Source organism: Nerophis ophidion, linkage group LG15 (genome assembly GCF_033978795.1).
Source record: "Nerophis ophidion isolate RoL-2023_Sa linkage group LG15, RoL_Noph_v1.0, whole genome shotgun sequence".
Classification (NCBI taxonomy): domain Eukaryota; kingdom Metazoa; phylum Chordata; class Actinopteri; order Syngnathiformes; family Syngnathidae; genus Nerophis; species Nerophis ophidion.
The window spans coordinates 44,869,420-44,890,835 of NC_084625.1; the positions used below are offsets into that span (position 1 = coordinate 44,869,420).

At 41.0% G+C, this 21,416-nt stretch overlaps 1 protein-coding gene across 2 annotated transcripts in view; it reads right to left on the reverse strand.

Moving 5' to 3' along the window:
* The window catches only part of ptprn2 (protein tyrosine phosphatase receptor type N2), a 437,308-nt gene that overhangs the window by 394,616 nt on the left and 21,276 nt on the right, over positions 1–21,416 (reverse strand). For both annotated transcript variants that reach the window (XM_061922231.1, XM_061922232.1), the window contains exons 4-7: positions 14,690–14,901; positions 5,157–5,508; positions 4,805–5,095; positions 4,686–4,726 (exon numbers count right to left, since the gene is read on the reverse strand). In XM_061922231.1, coding sequence (XP_061778215.1) covers positions 4,686–4,726; positions 4,805–5,095; positions 5,157–5,508; positions 14,690–14,901 — 896 coding nt within the window. The remainder of the gene's footprint in view (positions 1–4,685; positions 4,727–4,804; positions 5,096–5,156; positions 5,509–14,689; positions 14,902–21,416) is intronic.

A 21,416-nucleotide genomic window follows, 5' to 3' on the forward strand; every position in this document is an offset into this window, starting at 1 on the left:
GTTGTGTTACGGTGCAGATGTTCTCCCGAAATTCTTGTTTGGTGTGGGTTCACAGTGTGGCGCATATTTGGAACAGTGTTAAAGTTGTTTATGCGGCCACCCTCAGTGTGACCTGTATGGCTGTTGACCAAGTATGGCTTGCATTCCGTTTTATATTTGTTAAAACTGCATATATCATGTGGCTGAGCCGGCACACTGTTTGATTGGAGGAAAAGCGGACGTGACAACAGGTTGGATTTACACCTGACATCCACTGAAAAAAATGTGGCTTTGGGCCCAATTTAGTCAGCCGTTATCTGCTGTCCTTGGAGACCCGTCGATTGTTGCAACTGTTCACGGTTCATTTGCTTTTAAAGACTGTCTGTTTGTGATAAAGGTGGGCGTTAATTAGTTATACGCGATCGCTAATTATTTTATTTGTGATGCAAATTAAGTGGTTGACGTCGAGAAGGCGCTAACTTTCCAATGTGTTTTAAGCGTAACATGGCGCCGTCTTACGGCTTACAACACCCCTAACTCGAGGGTCGGCAACTTGAGCGCCGCCCTAGTAGCTCCCTGAACCTCTTTCAGAGATGTGTGAAAATGGAAAACGATGAAGAAAAAATATTTTTGTTTTTTGTTTAGATTTTTTTTCTGTAGGAAAACAAACATGACACAAACTTTCCTAATTGTTAGAAATCCCAGTGTTTGTTATACATGCTTCACTGATGGGAGTATTTGGTAAGCACCATTTTGTCCTACTAATTTCAGCAGTCTTTGAACTAATCGTAGTTTGTATACAAGTAGCAGAGGGCGTATATATTTTCAAGTATTTTATATATATATATACATATATATATATCCATCCATTTCTACCGCTTATTCCCTTTTGGAGTTGCGGGGGGCGCTGGCGCCTATCTCAGCTACAATCGGGCGGAAGGTGGGGTACAACCTGGACAAGTCGCCACCTCATCGCAGGGCCACCACAGATAGACAACATTCACACTCACATTCACACACTAGGGACAATTTAGTGTTGCCAATCAACCTATCCCCAGGTGCATGTCTTTGGAAGTGGGAGGAAGCCGGAGTACCGTGAGGGAACCCACGCATTCACGGGGAGAACATGCAAACTCCACACAGAATGATCCCGAGCCTGGGATTGAACCCAAGACTGCAGGACCTTCGTATTGTGAGGCAGACGCACTAACCCTTCTGCCACCGTGAAGCCCATATATATATATATATATATATATATATATATATATATATATATATATATATATATATATATATATATATATATATATATATATATATATATATATATATATATATATATATATATATATATATATATATATATATATATATATATATATATATATATATATATATATATTCAATGGAGAAGTCTGATCTACAAAATTTGCAGGCAGCATACTCCTTCCCCTTTACGCTGTCCTGGATGAACTGAAAATGTTTTTTCCAATCATTATGGAACTTGCAAGCGTACTTCTTCTTCTTACTCGTCGTCGCCATGTCTCTTCTTCATTCTTCTGCTTCGACTCTGTTATGTTTTTGGACATTACTACTTGCCGTAGTTTTGAAGCAATGCATGATGGGAATCCGGATTGTTGTGTGTCAGTGTATTAACGTGCCGACTGGAATAAACACAAGCTGAGGAATAGCTCCGTGCCTGCCTACTTTATGGGTAATAGATAGACTAATGGATAACGGAGACATATATAATAGTCTCCTTTTCAGGTGAGAGAGGACGCTAAAGGCAGTGCCTTTAAGACACGCCCCCAATATTGTTGTCCGGGTGGAAATCGGGAGACATTCAGGAGAATGGTTGCCCCGGGATATTTTCGGGAGGGTTGGCAAGTATGTGCAGGCCAGTCAAGTTTAATCATAGCAGACTCTGTCATCCATGTCTTTAAGGACCTTGCTTTGTGCACTGGTGCACAGTCATGTTGGAAAAGGAAGGGGCCCGCTCCGTATCCTGGAACATTCAAAGTTCCTTTCACTGGAACTAAGGGGCCAAGCCCAACTCCTGAAAAACAACCCCGCACCATAATACCTCCACCACTAAATTTCACACTCGGCACAAGGCGGTCCGAAATGTAGCGTTCTCCTACAAACCTACAAACCTACAAACCCAGACTCATCCATCAGATTGCCAGATGGCAAAGCTTGATTCATCAATCCAGAGAACACGTCTCCACTGCTCTAGAGTCCAGTGACAACGTGCTTTACACCACTGCATCCGACACTTTGCATTGGACTTAGTTATGTATGGTTTAGATGCAGCAGCTCGGCCATGGAAACCCATTCCAGGAAGCTCTCTGCGTACTGTACGTGGGCTAATTGGAAGGTCATATGAAGTTTGGAGTTCTGGAGCAACCGATTGTGCAGAAAGTCGACGACCTCTTTGCACTATGACGTCTTTGCACATCCGCTGACCCTTCTCTGTCATTTTACGTGGCCTACCACTTGGTGGCTGAGTTGCTGTTGTTCCCAAACTCTTCCACTTTCTTATAGTAAAGCCAATTTTATGACTGGATTTGTTGCACAATTGGCGTCCCATGACAGTTCCACGTTGGAAATCACTCAGCTTCTGAGAGTGGCCCATTCGTTCACAAATGTTTGTAGAAAAACAGTGTCCATGCCTAAGTGCTTGATTTCATACACCTTCTGATCATTTGAATGGGCGGCCAAATACTTTTGGCAATATAGTGTATACATACATACACCTCTCTTTGTTTTCTAATGTATATTTTCTATTTTCTGACCTTTTTTGGCTGCAGCTGTTACATATACTGTAATATTGGGATTGGGATTTGTTGTATATTGTATATATTTTATAAAACTATAATATATCAGTATATATTATATGCTGTATATATAATATGTAAATATTACATGCATGTTGTATTTTATATTGCTACTATGGTAGATCTTAAGTCTACTTTATACCTTTTCTTTTTGCCCTTTTTTTGTGCCCTTGTGTGCGTTATCCTTTCCATCCTTATACTTTCCAACCTTTGTAACTGAGCTACTGCAGGGTTTCCTGCCGCACTTTGTTGTTTAGGCAGCCGCCTTAACAACAAAGAGCCTTTGCCTAAACTAAAGTCTTAAAAATATATATATATTTTCCTGTAAATTAAGCCTGATGAGTCGGCATTTGGCCCCACTTTTTTCAAACGCTTATTGCAAACGCTTATTTACAGTGAGTCATTAATTTGACTTACTCATTATTTTGACTTAGTAAATATTGACTTTCTAAGACAAAATAATGACTAAGTCAAATTAGTGAAGTGAAGTGAATTATATTTATATAGCGCTTTTCTCTAGTGACTCAAAGCGCTTTACATAGTGAAACCCAATACCTAAGTTACATTCAAACCAGTGTGGGTGGCACTGGGAGCAGGTGGGTAAAGTGTCTTGCCCAAGGACACGACGGCAGTGACTAGGTTGGCAGAAGCGGGAATCGAACCTGCAACCCTCAAGTTGCTGGCACGGCCACTCTACCAACCGAGCTAAACCAGCTAATAAAGGAATAAGCGGTAAGAAATGGATGGATGGAAAACAGTCCTAGTTACCTGAGATACTAAGTATGTCATTATTTTGTCTTAGTAAGTCAATATTTACAAAGTCAAAATAATGACATACTTAGTATCTCAGGTAACTAGGACTGTTTTCCATCTATCCATCCATCCATTTTCTACCGCTTATTCCCTTTGGGGTCGTGGGGGGCGCTGGTGCCTATCGCTGGTGCCTATCTCAACTACAATCGGGTGGAAGGCGGTGAACACCCTGGACAAGTCGCCACCTCATCGCAGGGCCAACACAGATAGACAGACAACAGTCACACTCACATTCACACACTAGGGACAATTTAGTGTTGCCAATCAACCTATCCCCAGGTGCGTGTCTTTGGAAGTGGGAGAGAACCCACGCATTCTGTGTGCAAACTCCACACAGAAAGATCCCGAGCCCGGGATTGAACCCAGGACTACTCAGGACCTTCGTATTGTGAGGCAGACGCACTAACCCCTCTTCCACCGTGAAGCCCCACTGTTTTGGACTGTTTGGTGTTTTGTTTTTACTTTACGGAAAAAATATTTAGATATATATCAGCATACGGAGCGGAAACCACAACTAAAAATTGTACGCTTCTTTCATGTGACGAAGCCGGCCTACTTCACCACAGTCTGTAGTCTATTACCCCGCCCCAGGCTGTGGTGAGATGGAGACGTGATGGTGGCGACAACCTTATACCCACCAAGCCCCTTCCCTGCCCGTCCGCCTGTCCCGGGCAGCGCCCCCTTCCCCCTGGAGAGACACCACCTAAACTAACAAATTTTCTGGGGCAAACACTGTACTGTGTGGAACATTTTCCCTTGTGGATCATTAAAGTTTGTCCAAGTGTAAGTCTATATACGGGGAGGTTTTAGAACAGTGATGCTCTTTTTTTAATGACATGCTGGCAGCTCATACTGCAATTTGAATGAAGTGCAAAAAGATGTTGAAGCACGGGAATTTTCGATTCTTGACACTTTGAAACACCGAGGAGGGTATTTAAGTTTTTTTGTCTGTCATGGTATCAAATAATCGTGGAAATTCATATGTGTCAGTGTCGAATATCGTGACAATTGTAGTGGTTGCGAGAGACAGGTTAGACTGTAGTGTTATTGATTCACCTTGTCAATTGGCACTTTGTCTGCTCCGTCTTCTGGTTGACCTGGAAACAAGCGAGCAGAGAGAATTTGAGGTATAAAAAAATGTGCCTCATACTGTAAAAAAATATATAAATCCTTACCTTGTCGAAATTTCAATGTGTCTTTCAACTCCTTGTCCCATTTCCCACTCGGGCCTTGGTTGCTTCCAACTGGTTCCGTAGCAAGCAATTGGTCCTGATTAGTTTCCATGACGTCATTTGAATGGGAGGCTCCTGGACCTCCAGGTGTGGCACCAGAATCTGTCTTCCTGGCGTCGGCTGCCGGCAGAGCTCCGGAGATGACCTCCGCCAGCTGGTCCAGGTCTTTGGTCATCCAAGTGTCCATGTTGAAGCCAGGCCCTCCAAAATGCTTGAGCATATCCTGGAGTGTGTCTGAGAGGAGAAGATAAGCAGTGAAAAGATAGAAGAAGTAGGAGGAGGAGCAAGTTCTCACCATCCAGATGCTTTTTGCCGCTCAGTTGGTTTGGCACCGTCTTGAATAACAGGTGGTTCGAATTGGTCTTTGGAGATTTGGAGCCAAACGTCACCTGTTGGTCACGTGGAGGTGGTCTCACGTAGCTCAGGTAGCGGAGCTTTCCTTTGGGCCATGAAGCCTGGGGCCCCGAGAGTCCTCCTCCTAGGAGATGGTCCAGGTGGTTGGACGGGGCTTTGTTGTCGTCTGGGTGTCTGCCCTGGCCGCTGTGAGAGAAGACCTTGGTGACAGGAGCCTGGTCTCCTTTCTGAACGCTGTACACTCCGGTCTGCTTCCAGCCGGTCTTTGGTTCGTCGTACGCAATGTCTTCATTCTGCAAAGATACATCGTTGAGATGAGATCAGCAATAGAATACCCTCAAAGAGAAACAATACTCAAAACCATAGAGACCCTGGACAGGTTAGACCTCTACGTTAAAGGGGAACATTATCACCAGACCTATGTAAGCGTCAATATATACTTTGATCATGCAGAAAAAAGACCATATATTTTTTTAACCGATTTCCGAACTCTAAATGGGTGAATTTTGGCGAATTAAACGCCTTTCTGTTTATCGCTCTCGAGGCGATGACGTCAGAATGTGACGTCGCCGAGGTAATACAGCCGCCATTTTCACTTTCAACACATTGTGAACATTGGGTCTTAGCTCTGTTATTTTCCATTTTTTCGACTATTTTTTGGAACCTTGGAGACATCATGCCTCGTCGGTGTGTTGTCGGAGGATGTAACAACACTAACAGGGAGGGACTCAAGTTGCACCACTGGCCCGAAGATGCGAAAGTGTCTGCCGCCAGACCCCCATTGAATGTGCCGGAGTGTCTGCAAATTTTACCGGCGATGACAGACATGGCACAGAGATGTATGGATAACCTGCAGATGCATTTGCAAAGATAAAGTCAACTAAATCACAAAGGTGAGTTTTGTTGATGTTGACTTATGTGCTAATCAGACATATTTGGTCGCGGCGTGACTGCCAGCTAATCGATGCTAACATGCTATGCTAATCGACGCTAACATGCTATTTACCGGCGGTGCTAAAGCAGACATGGCACAGAGATGTATGGATAACCTGCAGATGGATTTGCAACGATAAAGTCAACAAAATCACAAAGGTGAGTTTTGTTGATGTTGACTGCCAGCTAATCGATGCCAACATGCTACACTAATCGATGCTAACATGCTATTTACTGGCGGTGCTAAAGCAGACATGGCACAGAGATGTATGGATAACCTGCAGATGCATTTGCAACTATATTACGTTTCCTACCACCCACATTTAATGCGAAACAAACACTTACCAATCGACGGATTTAAGTTGCTCCAGTGTCACAAGATGCGAAAGTCCTGATCGATTGGTCCACACATTTTACCGGCGATGCTAACGCAGCTATTCGGCCATGCTATGGCTATGAATAGCGTCAATAGCTATTCGCTCAAAAGCCTCAGTTTCTTCTTCAATACTTTCATACTCCAACCATCCGTTTCAATACATGCGTAATCTGTTGAATCGCTTAAACCGCTGAAATCCGAGTCTGAATCCGAGTTAATGTCGCTATATCTTGCTGTGGTATTCGCCATTGTTTGTTTACATTGGCAGCACTGTATGACGTCACAGGGAAATGGGTAGTCGCATCGCAAATAGCGAAAATCAAGCACTTTAAAGCTTTTTTTTTGGGATATTCCGAGACCGGTAAAATTTTGAAAAAAACTTCTAAAAATACAACAAGTCACTGGGAACTGATTTTTATTGTTTTTAACCCTTTTGAAATTGTGATATTGTTCCCCTTTAAGGTTGAAAAACCATCCCTGAACAGAGGAAATGGTTTTCAACACTACCTACGTCCTACATACAACTCTGTCCTTTCAACCAGCTTACTGCGGGGTTTGTTCCCCCAGGATGCAGACGGACCATGCAGGTAGGAACATAAATTAATCTCCAAAATCAAACACGTACCAAAAACAGAAAACAAGCAGGAGGAAAGGTACCAAGTTAGCTCAGGAAGCATAAACTCGGAGTCAAGAAACACTAACGGAGCAGGTTGCGCGTAGCAAACAAAGAAGCCAGACTGAGCGTGGCGAGAAAGGTGAATACATAGCCCTCTGATTAATGGTCGACAACAGGTGAGTGTGCCGACCACTAACCAGAGGCAGGTGAACCCAATTAATCTCCATGGAAACTAAGAGGAACCCAGAGGTGCACAAACAGGAACTAAGGGAGTCCAAAACTAACAGAAAATAACAAAACATGATCCGGGCCACGGATCATGACAATTAATGATCCAGAACTTGATTATTTGAGCCTAAATATAAGACGTATGAGGTCCAAACCTGAGAAGCTTTAGTGAAACGAGCATTATGAAGCAGTATTGCGATGTGTTAGACAAGAAATACAAACTACAAACATAATCAAAACAAACATTTACTGTACAATGTCTGCTCTCACTGGGATTACCGACTGATGGGATGCTTATATCTTCCCGTTTTTTATGAAGACTAATTCATAATCCTTACGAAGGGTTTAAAAATCCTCGGGTCTAAGTTTAATGTCAATGTGGACCAACTTCTCCGTATACTCGATCGTACTTCTACTATCCAGGTGGGAGTCTTGATTTATAATCGAGAATGAACTTTCACCAGCTCCGAGGCGAGGAAGCAGCTCCCTAGCTCTTGATGTCAGTACAGCCAGTATCAGCTAGTTACCGCTCTGCGATCAATGCGCCGCTACAAAAAAGGTCCTCAACGTTAGCGCTTATAATTAGAATATTGCTAAAACTTGGTAATACTCAGGTCACGAGATGCAAAAGGAATATTGTTGGCACTTTTTGGATGTTTTTATAGGGCATGATGGGCGCTAAAGATGCCATTAGCTCCATTGTTAGCCACCTCGTATGTGTTCTTGCCTTACATGGGGATTGTGAACGATCGGCAAAATCACCCTCAAAAGGTGCAGTTTTCCCTTTAGTAACCGCTTACTTTCATCTGTAGCATGGTTCCCTCTACTTTTCTTAAACTTTACCCAACACTTATTTCTTCTTCAGTATTGTCATTATTAGCAGTCTTGTTCCTGGCTTGCTCTCGGTGTGTAACAAGTTTAGCCTCATCCTCCAGTGATAATGGTACTCACGATACTAAGAAATGCCGTTAAGTTGCCGTAATGATGCTCATTATTATCAGTTTAGGGAAGTGCACTGCAAAAACTGAAATCTAACCAAGGTTAAATATCTCAAATAAGGGTGATATTTGCATATTTTCTGTCTGATAAGATCATTCTTCTCACTAAGCAGATTTTATTTTAGAGTGTTTTACTTGTTTTAAGGGTTTTGGTTTGAGTAAGATATTACAGCTTGTTGCTGAGATTTTATGACCTATTTTTATGTAAAACATGCTTGAAATTAGAATATCAACTGTTGCAAAGCTGTGTCATTAACACTCACAAGTATACAACTACTTTTTCAAAACATTCTTATTTCAAGCATTAAATAAAAAAATATGACTTTGACACAGTTGTGTCTCATAATTAAAACCGATGAAGTAAGTAGGTAAAGGTAAATAAAGATAAAAAGTAGGTAAAAATTGGTAAAAAGGTTAAAAAAAAAAAAAGGAGGTAACCGTAGGTTAAAAAAAAGATATAAGGTTGGAAAATATTGATAAAAGAAGTTAAAAAGTAGGTAAACATTGATAAAAGGTAAAAAAGTAGGTAAATGTAGGTAAAAAAGGTATAAGGTTGGTAAATATTGCTAAAAGAAGGTAAAAAGTAGGTAAGTATAGGTAAATGAGGGTAAAAAGTAGGTAAGTACAGTTGGCACAGTACAGTAAACTGACAGTTAATATTTAAACATTTAACATGCGACATTTCACACTATTTTGAACAGGAATAATTAATGCACAAATATATATATACATATTCCTCACTTGGAGCGATGATGTCATGTTATGGATGGGAAAATGCATTTTTAGTTATTACTGAGAATATACTTATTTTAAGATATTTTGGGGTTAAATAAATAAATAAATAAATGGGTTGTACTTATATAGCGCTTTTCTACCTTCAAGGTACTCAAAGCACTTTGACACTACTTTCCACATTTACCTATTCACACACACATTCACACACTGATGGAGGGAGCTGCCATGCAAGGCGCCAACCAGCACCCATCAGGAGCAAGGGTGAAGTGTCTTGCTCAGGACACAACGGACGTGACGAGGTTGGTACTAGATGGGATTTGAACCAGGGACCCTCGGGTTACGCACGGCCACACTCCCACTGCGCCACGCCGTTCATTGAGGTTAGCTAATTTTACTTTTTTTGGAAAGTCTTGACAAGCCAAATTTTCTTGTTCTATTGGCAGATAATTTTTCTTAGTTCAAGTAAAATACCGCTCACTTTTGTATTTTTTTTCCTTGTTTTTTTAACACTGACTTTTTGCAGTGTTTCCAAACTGTGTATGGAGACATAAAATTATGTGCTTGTCAGCTGAGGTACTAAATATAAATACAGTGTCAGCAAAGAAGAATCGTAGTAAACGGTATTAATCAGCAATGAAAAAAACTAAACAAAAAAGCACATACTTTTTCGCAGAAATTGATCGGAAGCTGATCGATCGACACATCTCTGGTTGAGTTTAATTTCTTTTGATTTTCCATCCATCCATCCATTTTTCCACCACTTATTCCCTTTTGGATTTTGCAGGGGGCGCTGGTGCCTATCTCAGCTACAATCGGGCGGAAGGCGGTGTACACCCTGGACAAGTTGCCAACTCATCGCAGTCTTTTGATTTTCTCCTGTGGAAATGTTATTACTTGGTGTTGCCCGTTTCGGGCATGCTCTTGGTGTGTAACATGTTTAGCCTCGCCCTCCAGTGATAATCGTACTTAATAATGACACTTAGGATACTAAGAAATGGCAGTTTATTTGACACAATGTGTTACGGCGCACGCGCAGTCTGCGTCTCCGTCCTCTGTGGGACCACCCGGAGGATCCGCTGACAGCGTGCTCGGACACGCCCCCGCTCACGCTGAGCGCAGCACACTCACGAAGCGACAAGCCTGCACTCAATTGCCAATCTGCACACCTGGTATTGATGAAAGCGAGCTGGATAAAAGACCAGTGGACCCAGGGATTGGCGCGGGAACTTAGTTTTCATGGTGCCTGGAAAGTGAGCTGTGCGTCTCACTTTTCCCCGGATCTCCTTCTGTCCTCTGACTGCATCCCTCGTTCCTCGACTCCTCGCTCGCCCCTAGACTCTGATGCCTCTCTCTCGCCCCGAATTCCCTGCCTGCCCCATGGACTGCCTCGTTCAAAACTTTGGTAACACACACTTCAGTTAAATTCTACACATAGTCTTACACCATACACACTCTTGAGTTGTGTCACACTTCATTTCCTTAGTTTATTAGTAAGTATTGTTTATTATTAATATTATATATATATTGACTATATATATATATAATAAATTATTGAACATTACTATCCTCTGGTGTCTGTTTGCCGTCATTTTCCCTTAGTTAAACCATAACACAATGGAGGTTAATATTATTTTACTTCCTGTAATTCCAATTCAACATCCTGACTCAAAAACTCTTTTGTCCCACACGCCATCAGACTGGGAAGGAGGGGGGGTACTAGGATGATTGGGAATGCAAAACAATAACATATAACCCAATTATTTATTATTTGCTTTTTAACTTCGATCTCAATTCTGTACACTGCAGCTGGAATTTAAATTTTCCTAAGGGAACTCTCCTGAAGGAATCAATAAAGTACTATCTATCTATCTGTTGGGTGCAGCAAATACAAGTAAAATTCACAATCTGATTTACAATTTTGCCCCAGCCTGATGGAAACATTCTTTCTTCAAACAAGGCATCTTTCCAGAACTTGGGGGAACCTCAAGCAAGCGCGCTTCACCACGTTTGCACACCCCCCCAACAAGCCGAAGCACATAAGAAAGGTTGTGAACTCTGCAACTTTGCTTAATGGAGATGCCGACTCGAGGGCGGTGGCGAGAACATTTCACAGCGAGGAGCAGGGCTCCCACCCGAAATACAAGCATGGAATAATGCGAAGAGGAGATTGAAGAGCTTTGCACAAATGGGTCCCCTCACAGTGGGAGACAGCACGGGGCGAAAAAAGTAAAGATTGCAAAGATGACATGAAAACCACCAACCCTCCAAAATACATATAGACTAACCATTATCTCCTTTTATACAAAGAACATGTTGAAGGAATGTCATGTGTGTCCTTTACAATAAGATGTGTAGATTTACATTTGATACAGAGAGCTCCAGGAATTCAGGTTTTTTTGGGGGGATTGTCCCGCCGGCTTGTGTATGGATTTGTTTTATATATATATATATATATATATATATATATATATATATATATATATATATATATATATATATATATATATATATATATATATATATATATATATATATACACATATATATATACACATATAATTCACCCTTGCTCCTGATGGGTGCTGGTTAGCGCCTTGCATGGCAGCTCCCTCCATCAGTGTGTGAATGTGTGTGTGAATAGGTAAATGTGGAAGTAATGTCAAAGCGCTGTGAGTACCTTGAAGGTAGAAAAGCACTATACAATACAACCCATGTATTTATTTATATATATATATATATATATATATATATATATATATATATATTTTTTTTTTTTTTTTTTTTTTTTTTTTTCCTGGGCTCTCGGGGCCTGGTTGTCCGGCAAGGGGTCAGCATCTCAGCTGTTAGACTGTTTTACTTGTTTTTAAGGGTTTTGGTCCGAAATGATCTCAGAAAGATATTACAGCTTGTAGCTGAGATTTGATGACCTATATTGAGTAAAATATGCTTGAAACTAGAATATCAACTGTTGCAAAGCTGTGTCATCAACACTCACAATTATAAAACCACTATTTTAAAGTAATAATTTCTTACTTCCAAGCATGAAAAAAAAGCATTATGTCAAGATAATGGCACTAGCATTTACTTAGTTAAGAATATTTTTAAACATATTGACCAAAAAGGTCTATATTTTTTTCTACCAAGAAAAGTGCACTTGTTATTAGTGAGAATATACTTATTTTAAGGTATTTATAGGTTCATTGAGGTCAGCTAAATTTACTTGTTTTGGAAAGTCTTGACAAGCCAAATGTTCTTGTTCTATTGGCAGATCATTTTGCTTAGTTCAGGTAAAATCCAGAGGTGGGTAGTAACGCGCTACATTTACTCCGTTACATTTACTTGAGTAACTTTTGGGATAAATTGTACTTCTACGAGTAGTTTTTATGCAACATACTTTCACTTGTACTTGAGTATATTTATAGAGAAGAAACGCTACTTTTACTCCGTTCCATTTATCTACATTAAGCTCGCTACTCGCTACTTTTTTTAATCGATCTATTAATGTTTGTTTTGGTTATGACAGAGCTTCAAAGTAGGATCTACACATGCCTGAGTTTCACCAATCACATGCAGTCACTGGTGACGTTGGACCAATCAAACAGAGCTAGGCGGTCACATGACCGTGATACGTAAAACCCGACTTAAACATGTTGATAAACTTATCGGAGTGTTACCATTTAGTGGTCAATTGTACGGGATATGTACTGTACTGTGCAATCTAATAATAAAAGTTTCAATCAATCAATCAAAAGTGTAAAGGAAAAAAGACACTTTTTATTTCAACCGTACTTCCCGTCAAAAGCCTAAAGACTGATCGCACAGTTCCTGTCTTCACAATAAAAGCGCCGCTCCATCGCGCCTGCGTTAACAAAATAAGAGTCTCCGAAAGCCAGCGCAAACAAGCTAGCAAGCTACGGAGTTTGCCGCCAATGTATTTCTTGTAAAGTGTATAAAAACAAATATGGAAGCTGGACAAATAAGATGCCAAAAACCAACGATTTTCATGTGGTATTAGACAGAAAAGAGGAACTTTTTTTTCTCCTCCATTTGAAAGCGTGGACGTCTGATTCCAATCAATGCAAGTCATCAGAATCAGGTAATACACCAACTTATATTCTTGTCTTCATGAAAGATAGGAATCTATGTGTTTAACATGCATGTATATTCATTAAAACACCTTCAACATGTCAACAAAAACGGCTAAATAAATAAATATAAATTATATACTGTATATATAAATGTATGTGTGTATACATATATATATATATATATATATATATATATGATATGTGTGTGTATATATGATTTGTGTGTGTATGTATATATGAGGTAGATCACCTCGACTTGGTCATTTATTAAGTAATTGATAAACGTTGAAAAACTTATTGGGGTGTTACCATTTAGTGGTCAATTGTACGGAATATGTACTGTACTGTGCAATCTACTAATATGAGTTTTAATCAATCAATCAAATCAATGAATGCCTACTGAGCCTATGGTGCTGTTAAGTTATTGTGGCTCAATGTGCCATTTTTTTATTTTATTTTAATGTTTAATTATTTAATATATATTATTATTTTAGTTGCTTAAGAGATATTCCTGGCTCTGAATTTGCTCATTTCTATTTTTATGTTTTTGTGCATTATTTGTTGCCGTAATCTGGTTACTCATCAGTTCATCAGTACTTGAGTAGTTTTTTCACATACTTTTTACTTTTACTCAAGTAAATATTTGGTTGACTTCTCCTTACTTTTACTTGAGTAATACATCTCTAAAGTAACAGTACTCTTACTTGAGTAAAATTTCTGGCTACGCTACCCAACTCTGGTAACATCCCCAACTTTTGTATTTTTTTTACTGTTTTTGACCATTGACTTTTTGCAGTGTAGGGACTGAAAGTACTGACAGCCTCCAGAACCAAGCCAGACACTACAAAGTTCTACAGGAGCTTAATTTAAGAATATTTTTCTACACATTGACAAAAAAGATCAAATTTTTTGTTTCTGTTAAGAAAATTGCACTTGTTTTTCGTGAGACTACACTTATTTTAAGCTATTTTTGGGTTCATTGAGGTTAGTTAATTTTACTTTTTTTGGAAAGTCTTCACAAGCCAAATTTTCTTGTTCTTTTGGCAGATAATTTTGCTTAGTTCATGTAAAATACCCCTCACTTTTGTATTTTTTTGTTTTTGTTTTTGAACACTGACTTTTTGCAGTGTAGGGACTGAAAGTACTGACAGCCTCCAAAACCAGGCCAGACACTACAAAGTTCTACAGGAGCTTGATTTATGAATATTTTCCAACATATTGAGAAAAAATATCTAATTTTGTTTTCTGTTAAGAAAAGTGCACTTGTTATTAGTGAAAATATACTTATTTTAAGGTATTTTGGGTTCATTGAGGTTAGCTAATTTTACTTGTTTTGGAAAGTCCTGACAAGCTGAATTTTCTTGTTCTATTAGCAGATAATTTTGCTTAGTTCAAGAAAAATACCCCTCATTTTTGTATTTTTTTTCTTGTTTTTGAACACTGACTTTTTGCAGTGTAATCAGCCGAGTTGTTCACTCCACAAACGATAGCACTGCTTACCTGAGTGCCGCCTGAGTCCTGCTGGACTGGCAGGAAGTGGACGCCTTTCAGGAGCTGCTGTAGCGCCGCCTGCCCGGGCGTCGCCTTCCTGACTGCGGCCCCGCCGTAGGGCACGAGGGGCGCCGACGCCGGATGGCCGAGGGGCACGCTCCTCAGCTTGGAGAGTTCCCGGGAGATCACCTGCTGGGTGAGGTCATCTTGCCACGTCAGCCCTGCAACAGGTAAGGTCGAGATGTACGAAAAGCAAAACAAAACCGTTCCAGACGCTCATTTGTGTCATGATCCGTGGATGGATCATGTTTGTTCAGTTATGTTATTTTTGGACTCCCTTAGTTCCCGTTTTGTGCACCTCTGGGTTTTTTTTTGGTTTCTATGGGGATTAATTGGGTTCACCTGCCTCTGGTTAGCAGTCGAGCACTAATCAGAGAGCTATTTATTCACCTTTCTCGCCAAGTCTGGCTTCATTGTTTGCTTCAAGCAACTGTTACATTTGGATATTCCTGCACTGCAAAAACTGAAATCTAAGTAAGATTAAATATCTCAAATAAGGATGATATTTGATTATTTTCTGTCTGATAAGATAATTCCTCTCACTATGCAGATTTGATGTTAGAGTGTTTACTTGTTTTAAGGGTTTTGGTCCTAAATGATCTCAGTAAGATATTACAGCTTGTTGCTGAGATGTTGTGACCTAAGTCAGGGGTCGGCAACCTAAAATGTTGAAAGAGCCATAGTGGACCAAAAATACAAAGACAAATATGTCTGGAGCTGCAAAAAAATAAAAGCCATATTACATACAGATAGTGTCATGAGAAATAATTTGAATTAATAGGACTTAAAGGAAACCAAATGAGCTCAAATATAGCTACAAATGAGGCATAATGATGCAATATGTACATACAGCTAGCCTAAATAGCATGTTAGCATCGATTAGCTTGCAGTCATGCCGTGACCAAATATATCTGATTAGCACCCCACACAAGTCAATAACATCAACAAAACTCACCTTTGTGCATTCATGCACAGGGTTAAAAGTTTGGTGGACAAAATGTGGCATAAAACACGTCTTAGAAAGTCGGAGAAAGTTATACATGTAAACAAACTGCGGTAAGCTCAAGGACCGCCAAAATGAGTAGGACATAACGGCGCTCGCCAAATACTCGAATCAATGAAGCATGTTTAATACAAACAGTGTGCTTTATAACAATTAGGGAGGTTTTTGTCATGGTTGTCCTCCTACAGAAACTATATTAAAAACAACAAATATATTTTTTCCTCATCTTTTTCCATTTGTCATACATGTTTGAAAAAGCTCCAGAGAGCCACTAGGGCGGCGCTGAGGAGCCGTGGGTTGCCGACCCTCGACCTATATTGAGTAAAACATGATTGAAAGTATTTTTGTCCAAATGTCCAAAACACACCCAGCAATGGTGCACAGGAAGGCGGGGAAGAAGAGGGCAAAAGGCGGACAAAATGGTCAAAATACCTCCCCGGGTTTCAGTCCCACGAGTCCCGCCGCCGGTCTCGAGCCACTAGGGCGGCGCTAAGGAGCCGCATGCAGCTCTAGAGCGGCGGGTTGCCGACCTTCGACCTATATTGAGTAAAACATGCTTGAAAGTATTTTTGTCCAAATGTCCAAAACACACCCAGCAATGGTGCACAGGAAGGCGGGGAAGAAGAGGGCAAAAGGCGGCCAAAATGGTCAAAAGTCCTACTTTTGTCCAAAATGTAGGTCCCACGAGTCCTGCCGTTGGCCGCACAAGTCCCGGGATGCAAAAAATGTCCAAAACGCACCCAGCAATGGTTCACAGGAAGGCGGGGAAGAAGAGGGGAAAAGGGGGCCAAAATGGTCAAAAGTCCCAATTTTGTCCAAAATGTAGGTCCCACGAGTCCTGCCGCTGGCCGCACAAGTCCCGGGATGCAAAAAATTTCCAAAACGCACCCAGCAAAGTCCCACGGGAAGTGGGGGAGAAAAGTGACAAAAGTCAAAAGTCCCCAAAATGTTTCTAAATACCTACCCAGGTTCGAGTCCCACGTGGAGTGCCACTTGTGGCACTCGAACCCGGATGTGATTTTTAAAAAATTTTACTGACTTTTTTTCACTTTTCTCCCTGCCTTCCCGTGGGACTTTGCAGGGCGCGTTTTGGACATTTTGGGCATCCTGGCCGGCGGCGGTGGGACTTGTGGGACTCGAACCTGGATAGGTATTAGAACATTTTTGGAACTTTTGTCAACTTTTCCAACTTTTGTCATATTAAAACAGATGACAGCCAAATTCACTTTTGCTGTTTTATATTCAATGAAACAATAGAAAATAAGTACTCATATAGTAGTACAGTTGTTATTAGTGAGAATATACTTATTTTAAGGTCTTCATGTCCAAAACACACCCAGCAATGGTGCACAGGAAGGCGGGGAAGAAGAGGGGAAAAGGCAGCCAAAAAGGTCAAAAGTCCCAATTTTGTCCAAAATGTAGGTCCCACGAGTCCTGCCGCCGGCCGCAGAAGTCCCGGGATGCAAAAAATGTCCAAAACGCACCCAGCAAAGTCCCACGGGAAGTGGGGGAGAAAAGTGACAAAAGTCGTCAAAAGTCCCCAAAAATTTTTTAAATACCTACCCAGGTTCAAGTCCCACAAGTCCCGCCGCGCAAATCCCAAGATGCCAAAAATGTCCATAACACACCCAGCCGAGTCCCACAGGGTGGGGGGGATAGAAGTTGGAAAATTCAGCAAAAGTCCCAAAAAATTTCAAAATTCCTACCCGGGTTCGAGTCCTACATGGAGTGCACTCGAACCCGGGTGTGATTTTTGAACATTTTACCAAGTTTTTTTCACTTTTCTCCCCGCCTTCCTGTGGAACTTTTGCTGGGCATCCTGACTCGAACCTGGGTAGGTATTATGAACATTTTTGGAACTTTTTTTTAACTTTTCCAACTTTTCTCATATTAAAACAGATGACAGCCAAATTGACTTTTGCCGTTTTATTTTCAATGAAACAATAGAAAATAAGTACTCATATAGTAGTACAGTTGTTATTAGTGAGAATATACTTATTTTAAGGTCTTCATGTCCAAAACACACCCAGCAATGGTGCACAGGAAGGCGGGGAAGAAGAGGGGAAAAGGCGGCCAAAAAAGTCAAAAGTCCCAATTTTGTCCAAAATGTAGGTCCCACGAGTCCTGCCACCGGCCGCAGAAGTCCCGGGATGCAAAAAATGTCCAAAACGCACCCGGCAAAGTCCCATGGGAAGTGGGAGAGAAAAGTGACAAAAGTCGTCAAAAGTCCCCAAAAATTGTCTAAATACCTACCCAGGTTCGAGTCCCACAAGTCCCGCCGCGCAAACCCCAAGATGCCAAAAATGTGGTTGGGAGGGATAGAAGTTGGAAAAGTCGGAAAAATTCCCCAAAAATGTCTAAATACCTACCCAGGTTCGAGTCCCACATGGAGTGCCACTTGTGGCACTCGAACCCGGATGTGATTTTTGAAAATTTTACTGACTTTTTTTCACTTTTCTCCCTGCCTTCCCGTGGGACTTTGCAGGGCGCGTTTTGGACATTTTGGGCATCCTGGCCGGCGGCGGTGGGACTTGTGGGACTCGAACCTGGATAGGTATTAGAACATTTTTGGAACTTTTGTCAACTTTTCCAACTTTTGTCATATTAAAACAGATGACAGCCAAATTGACTTTTGCTGTTTTATATTCAATGAAACAATAGAAAATAAGTACTCATATAATAGTAGAGTTGTTATTAGTGAGAATATACTTATTTTAAGGTCTTCATGTCCAAAACACACCCAGCAATGGTGCACAGGAAGGCGGGGAAGAAGAGGGGAAAAGGCGGCCAAAATGGTCAAAAGTCCCAATTTTGTCCAAAATGTAGGTCCCACGAGTCCTGCCGCCGGCTGCACAAGTCCCGGGATGCAAAAAATGTCCAAAACGCACCCAGCAAAGTCCCACGGGAAGTGGGGGAGAAAAGTGACAAAAGTCAAAAGTCCCCAAAATTTTTCTAAATACCTACCCAGGTTCGAGTCCCACAAGTCCCGGCGTGCAAATACCAAGATGCCAAAAATTTCCATAACACACCCAGCCGAGTCCCACGGGTGGGAGGGATAAAAGTTGAAAAAGTCGGCAAAAGTCCCAAAAAATTTCAAAATACCATGTGGGACTCGAACCCGGGTGTGATTTTTAAACATTTTACCGACTTCTTTTCACTTTTCTCCCCCCCTTCCTGTGGAACTTCGCTGGGCACGTTTTGGACATTTTGGGCATCCTGGCCTGCGGCGGTGGGACTTGTGGGACTCGAACCTGGGTAGGTATTTAGACAATTTTGGAACTTTTGTCAACTTTTCTCATATTAAAACAGATGACAGCCAAATTGACTTTTGCTTTTTAATTTTCAATGAAACAATAGAAAATAAGGGCCCTGCGATGAGGTAGCGACTTGTCCAGGGTGTACCCCGCCTTCCGCCCGATTGTAGCTGAGATAGGCGCCAGCGCCCCCCGCGAACCCGAAAGAGAATAAGCGGTAGAAAATGGATGGAATAGAAAATAAGTACTCAAATAGTAGTACAGTTGTTATTAGTGAGAATATACTTGTTTTAAGGTCTTCATTGAGGTTAGCTCATTTTACTTGTTTTGGAAAGTCTTAACAAGCCAAATTTTCTTGTTCTATTGGCAGATAATTTTACTTCGTTCAAATAAAATACCCCTAATTTTTGTATTTTTTTTTCTTGTTTTTGAACACTGACTTTTTGCAGTGTGGTTCTTCCTTATCGAGTTTTTGCTTTAGCTTCAACGTGCGATCGCCCTGCACCCTTTTTGCTTGTTTTCTGTTTTGCTATGATTTATGATATATAAATCATCTCCTACCACACGCTGTCGTCCGGAGTTGTCCGTCAGCATCTGGGAGGAACAACCCAGCAGTAAGTCGACCATGAATTGATTAACGTGGACCCCGACTTAAACAAGCTGAAAAACTTATTGGGGTGTTACCATTTAGTGGTCAATTGTCCCGAATATGTACTGTACTGTGCAATCTACTAATAAAAGTTTCAATCAATCAATCAATAGTTGGTCAGTGCATGACTGCAGGCTAATCAATGCTAACATGCTATTTAGGCTAGCTGAATGTACATTTTACATCATTATGCCTCATTTGGAGGTATATTTGAGCTCATTTAATATCCTCTACTTGTATCCTCTATGTATATAATTTAGTTTTGCATAGGCTCCAGCACCCCCCGTGAGTTTAAAAGGGACAAGCGGTAGAAAATGGATGGATGGATGTCTCATGACACATTATCTGTATGTAATATTGGCTGAATTTCAGATGCAGCCAATATCAATATCTATATATACAAAAAGTAGCATTTGTAACGATTATGGGGCATCGTGGTGATGCGGGTTGTTCTCTCAGGGATGCAGTCGGGCTCGAACACAGCGTGACGGTAAGAAATAATTGATTTGTTTAACAAAATAAAACAGACTTAGTCAAAACAAACAGAACTAGCATGGGAGCTAGAAAGAACCAAAAGCGCCAGCAATCAGAGCTAGAGAAATAACAGAAAAACTTGCACAAGGCACAAAAGGCAAAACAAAACAAAACTACTAGGGACGGCGTGGCGCAGTGGGAGAGTGGCCGTGCGCAACCCGAGGGTCACTGGTTCAAATCCCACCTAGAACCAACCTCGTCACGTCCGTTGTGTCCTGAGCAAGACACTTCACCCTTGCTCCTGATGGGTGCTGGTTGGCGCCTTGCATGGCAGCTCCCTCCATCAGTGTGTGAATGTGTGTGTGAATGGGTAAATGTGGAAGTAGTGTCAAAGCGCTTTGAGTACATTGAAGGTAGAAAAGCGCTATACAAGTACAACCCATTTATCATTTATCATTTAGCATGGGAGCTAGAGGACAAAGGCTTAGCGCGGAAGCTAGCAAGTGCAGATTTGGAATCAGAATTGAGGATCAAGGTCGTCACTTTTGTGCGAACAGAAATTAGAAGGCAAGACTGAATGATCGGAAAAGGCAGGCTTAAATAAAGACAGTAATCAAGAGGCAGGTGCGCGTCAAAGGCAAGAGGCAGGTGAATCTAATGAGTAACTATGGAAACAGAACAAACCAGGAACTAAGGAAGTCAAACACTAACAGAATATAATACAAAAACGAATCAAAACCAGAAAATGATATGATCCGGGCAGCTTATCATAACAGCATTACTGCTAGTATGTAGCATCATTTGAAAAGTCATCTGCTAGAAAATGAGGAGTGCTTGAAACTCCGCATGTCAACATCTCCGTTCGGTACCACCCCCACAAAATGCCCAAGCAACCATTTCCAGATCAACACATAGTATGAAAAAAAATAGTCAACAACAGAAAGAGATAACGTCCGCAGGAACCTACCACATAGCAAAGGACAAACTCTATTTGATTTCCTTTAATGCAGCTCATTTCTATTTGACACTTATTGAAATATCTTGTGTGACATCATGCACAAAAGTGCACTCTATTTGTTTTAAACTATTGCAGTGGCGTTCTGTACAAAAAGTGCACTTGAATTTAGTGTTGTTTTGATCCATTATCTTAGTGACATCATGCACAAAAGTGCACTCATAGCTTGTTTTAAAATGTCTCTGACAATCTTGCACTTTCTGTTTTGGAAATGTCATGAATGTTTGTGCCACTGCTTAATAACTGTTTAATAAATACAGTTTTGGTCAATTGACTTAGTT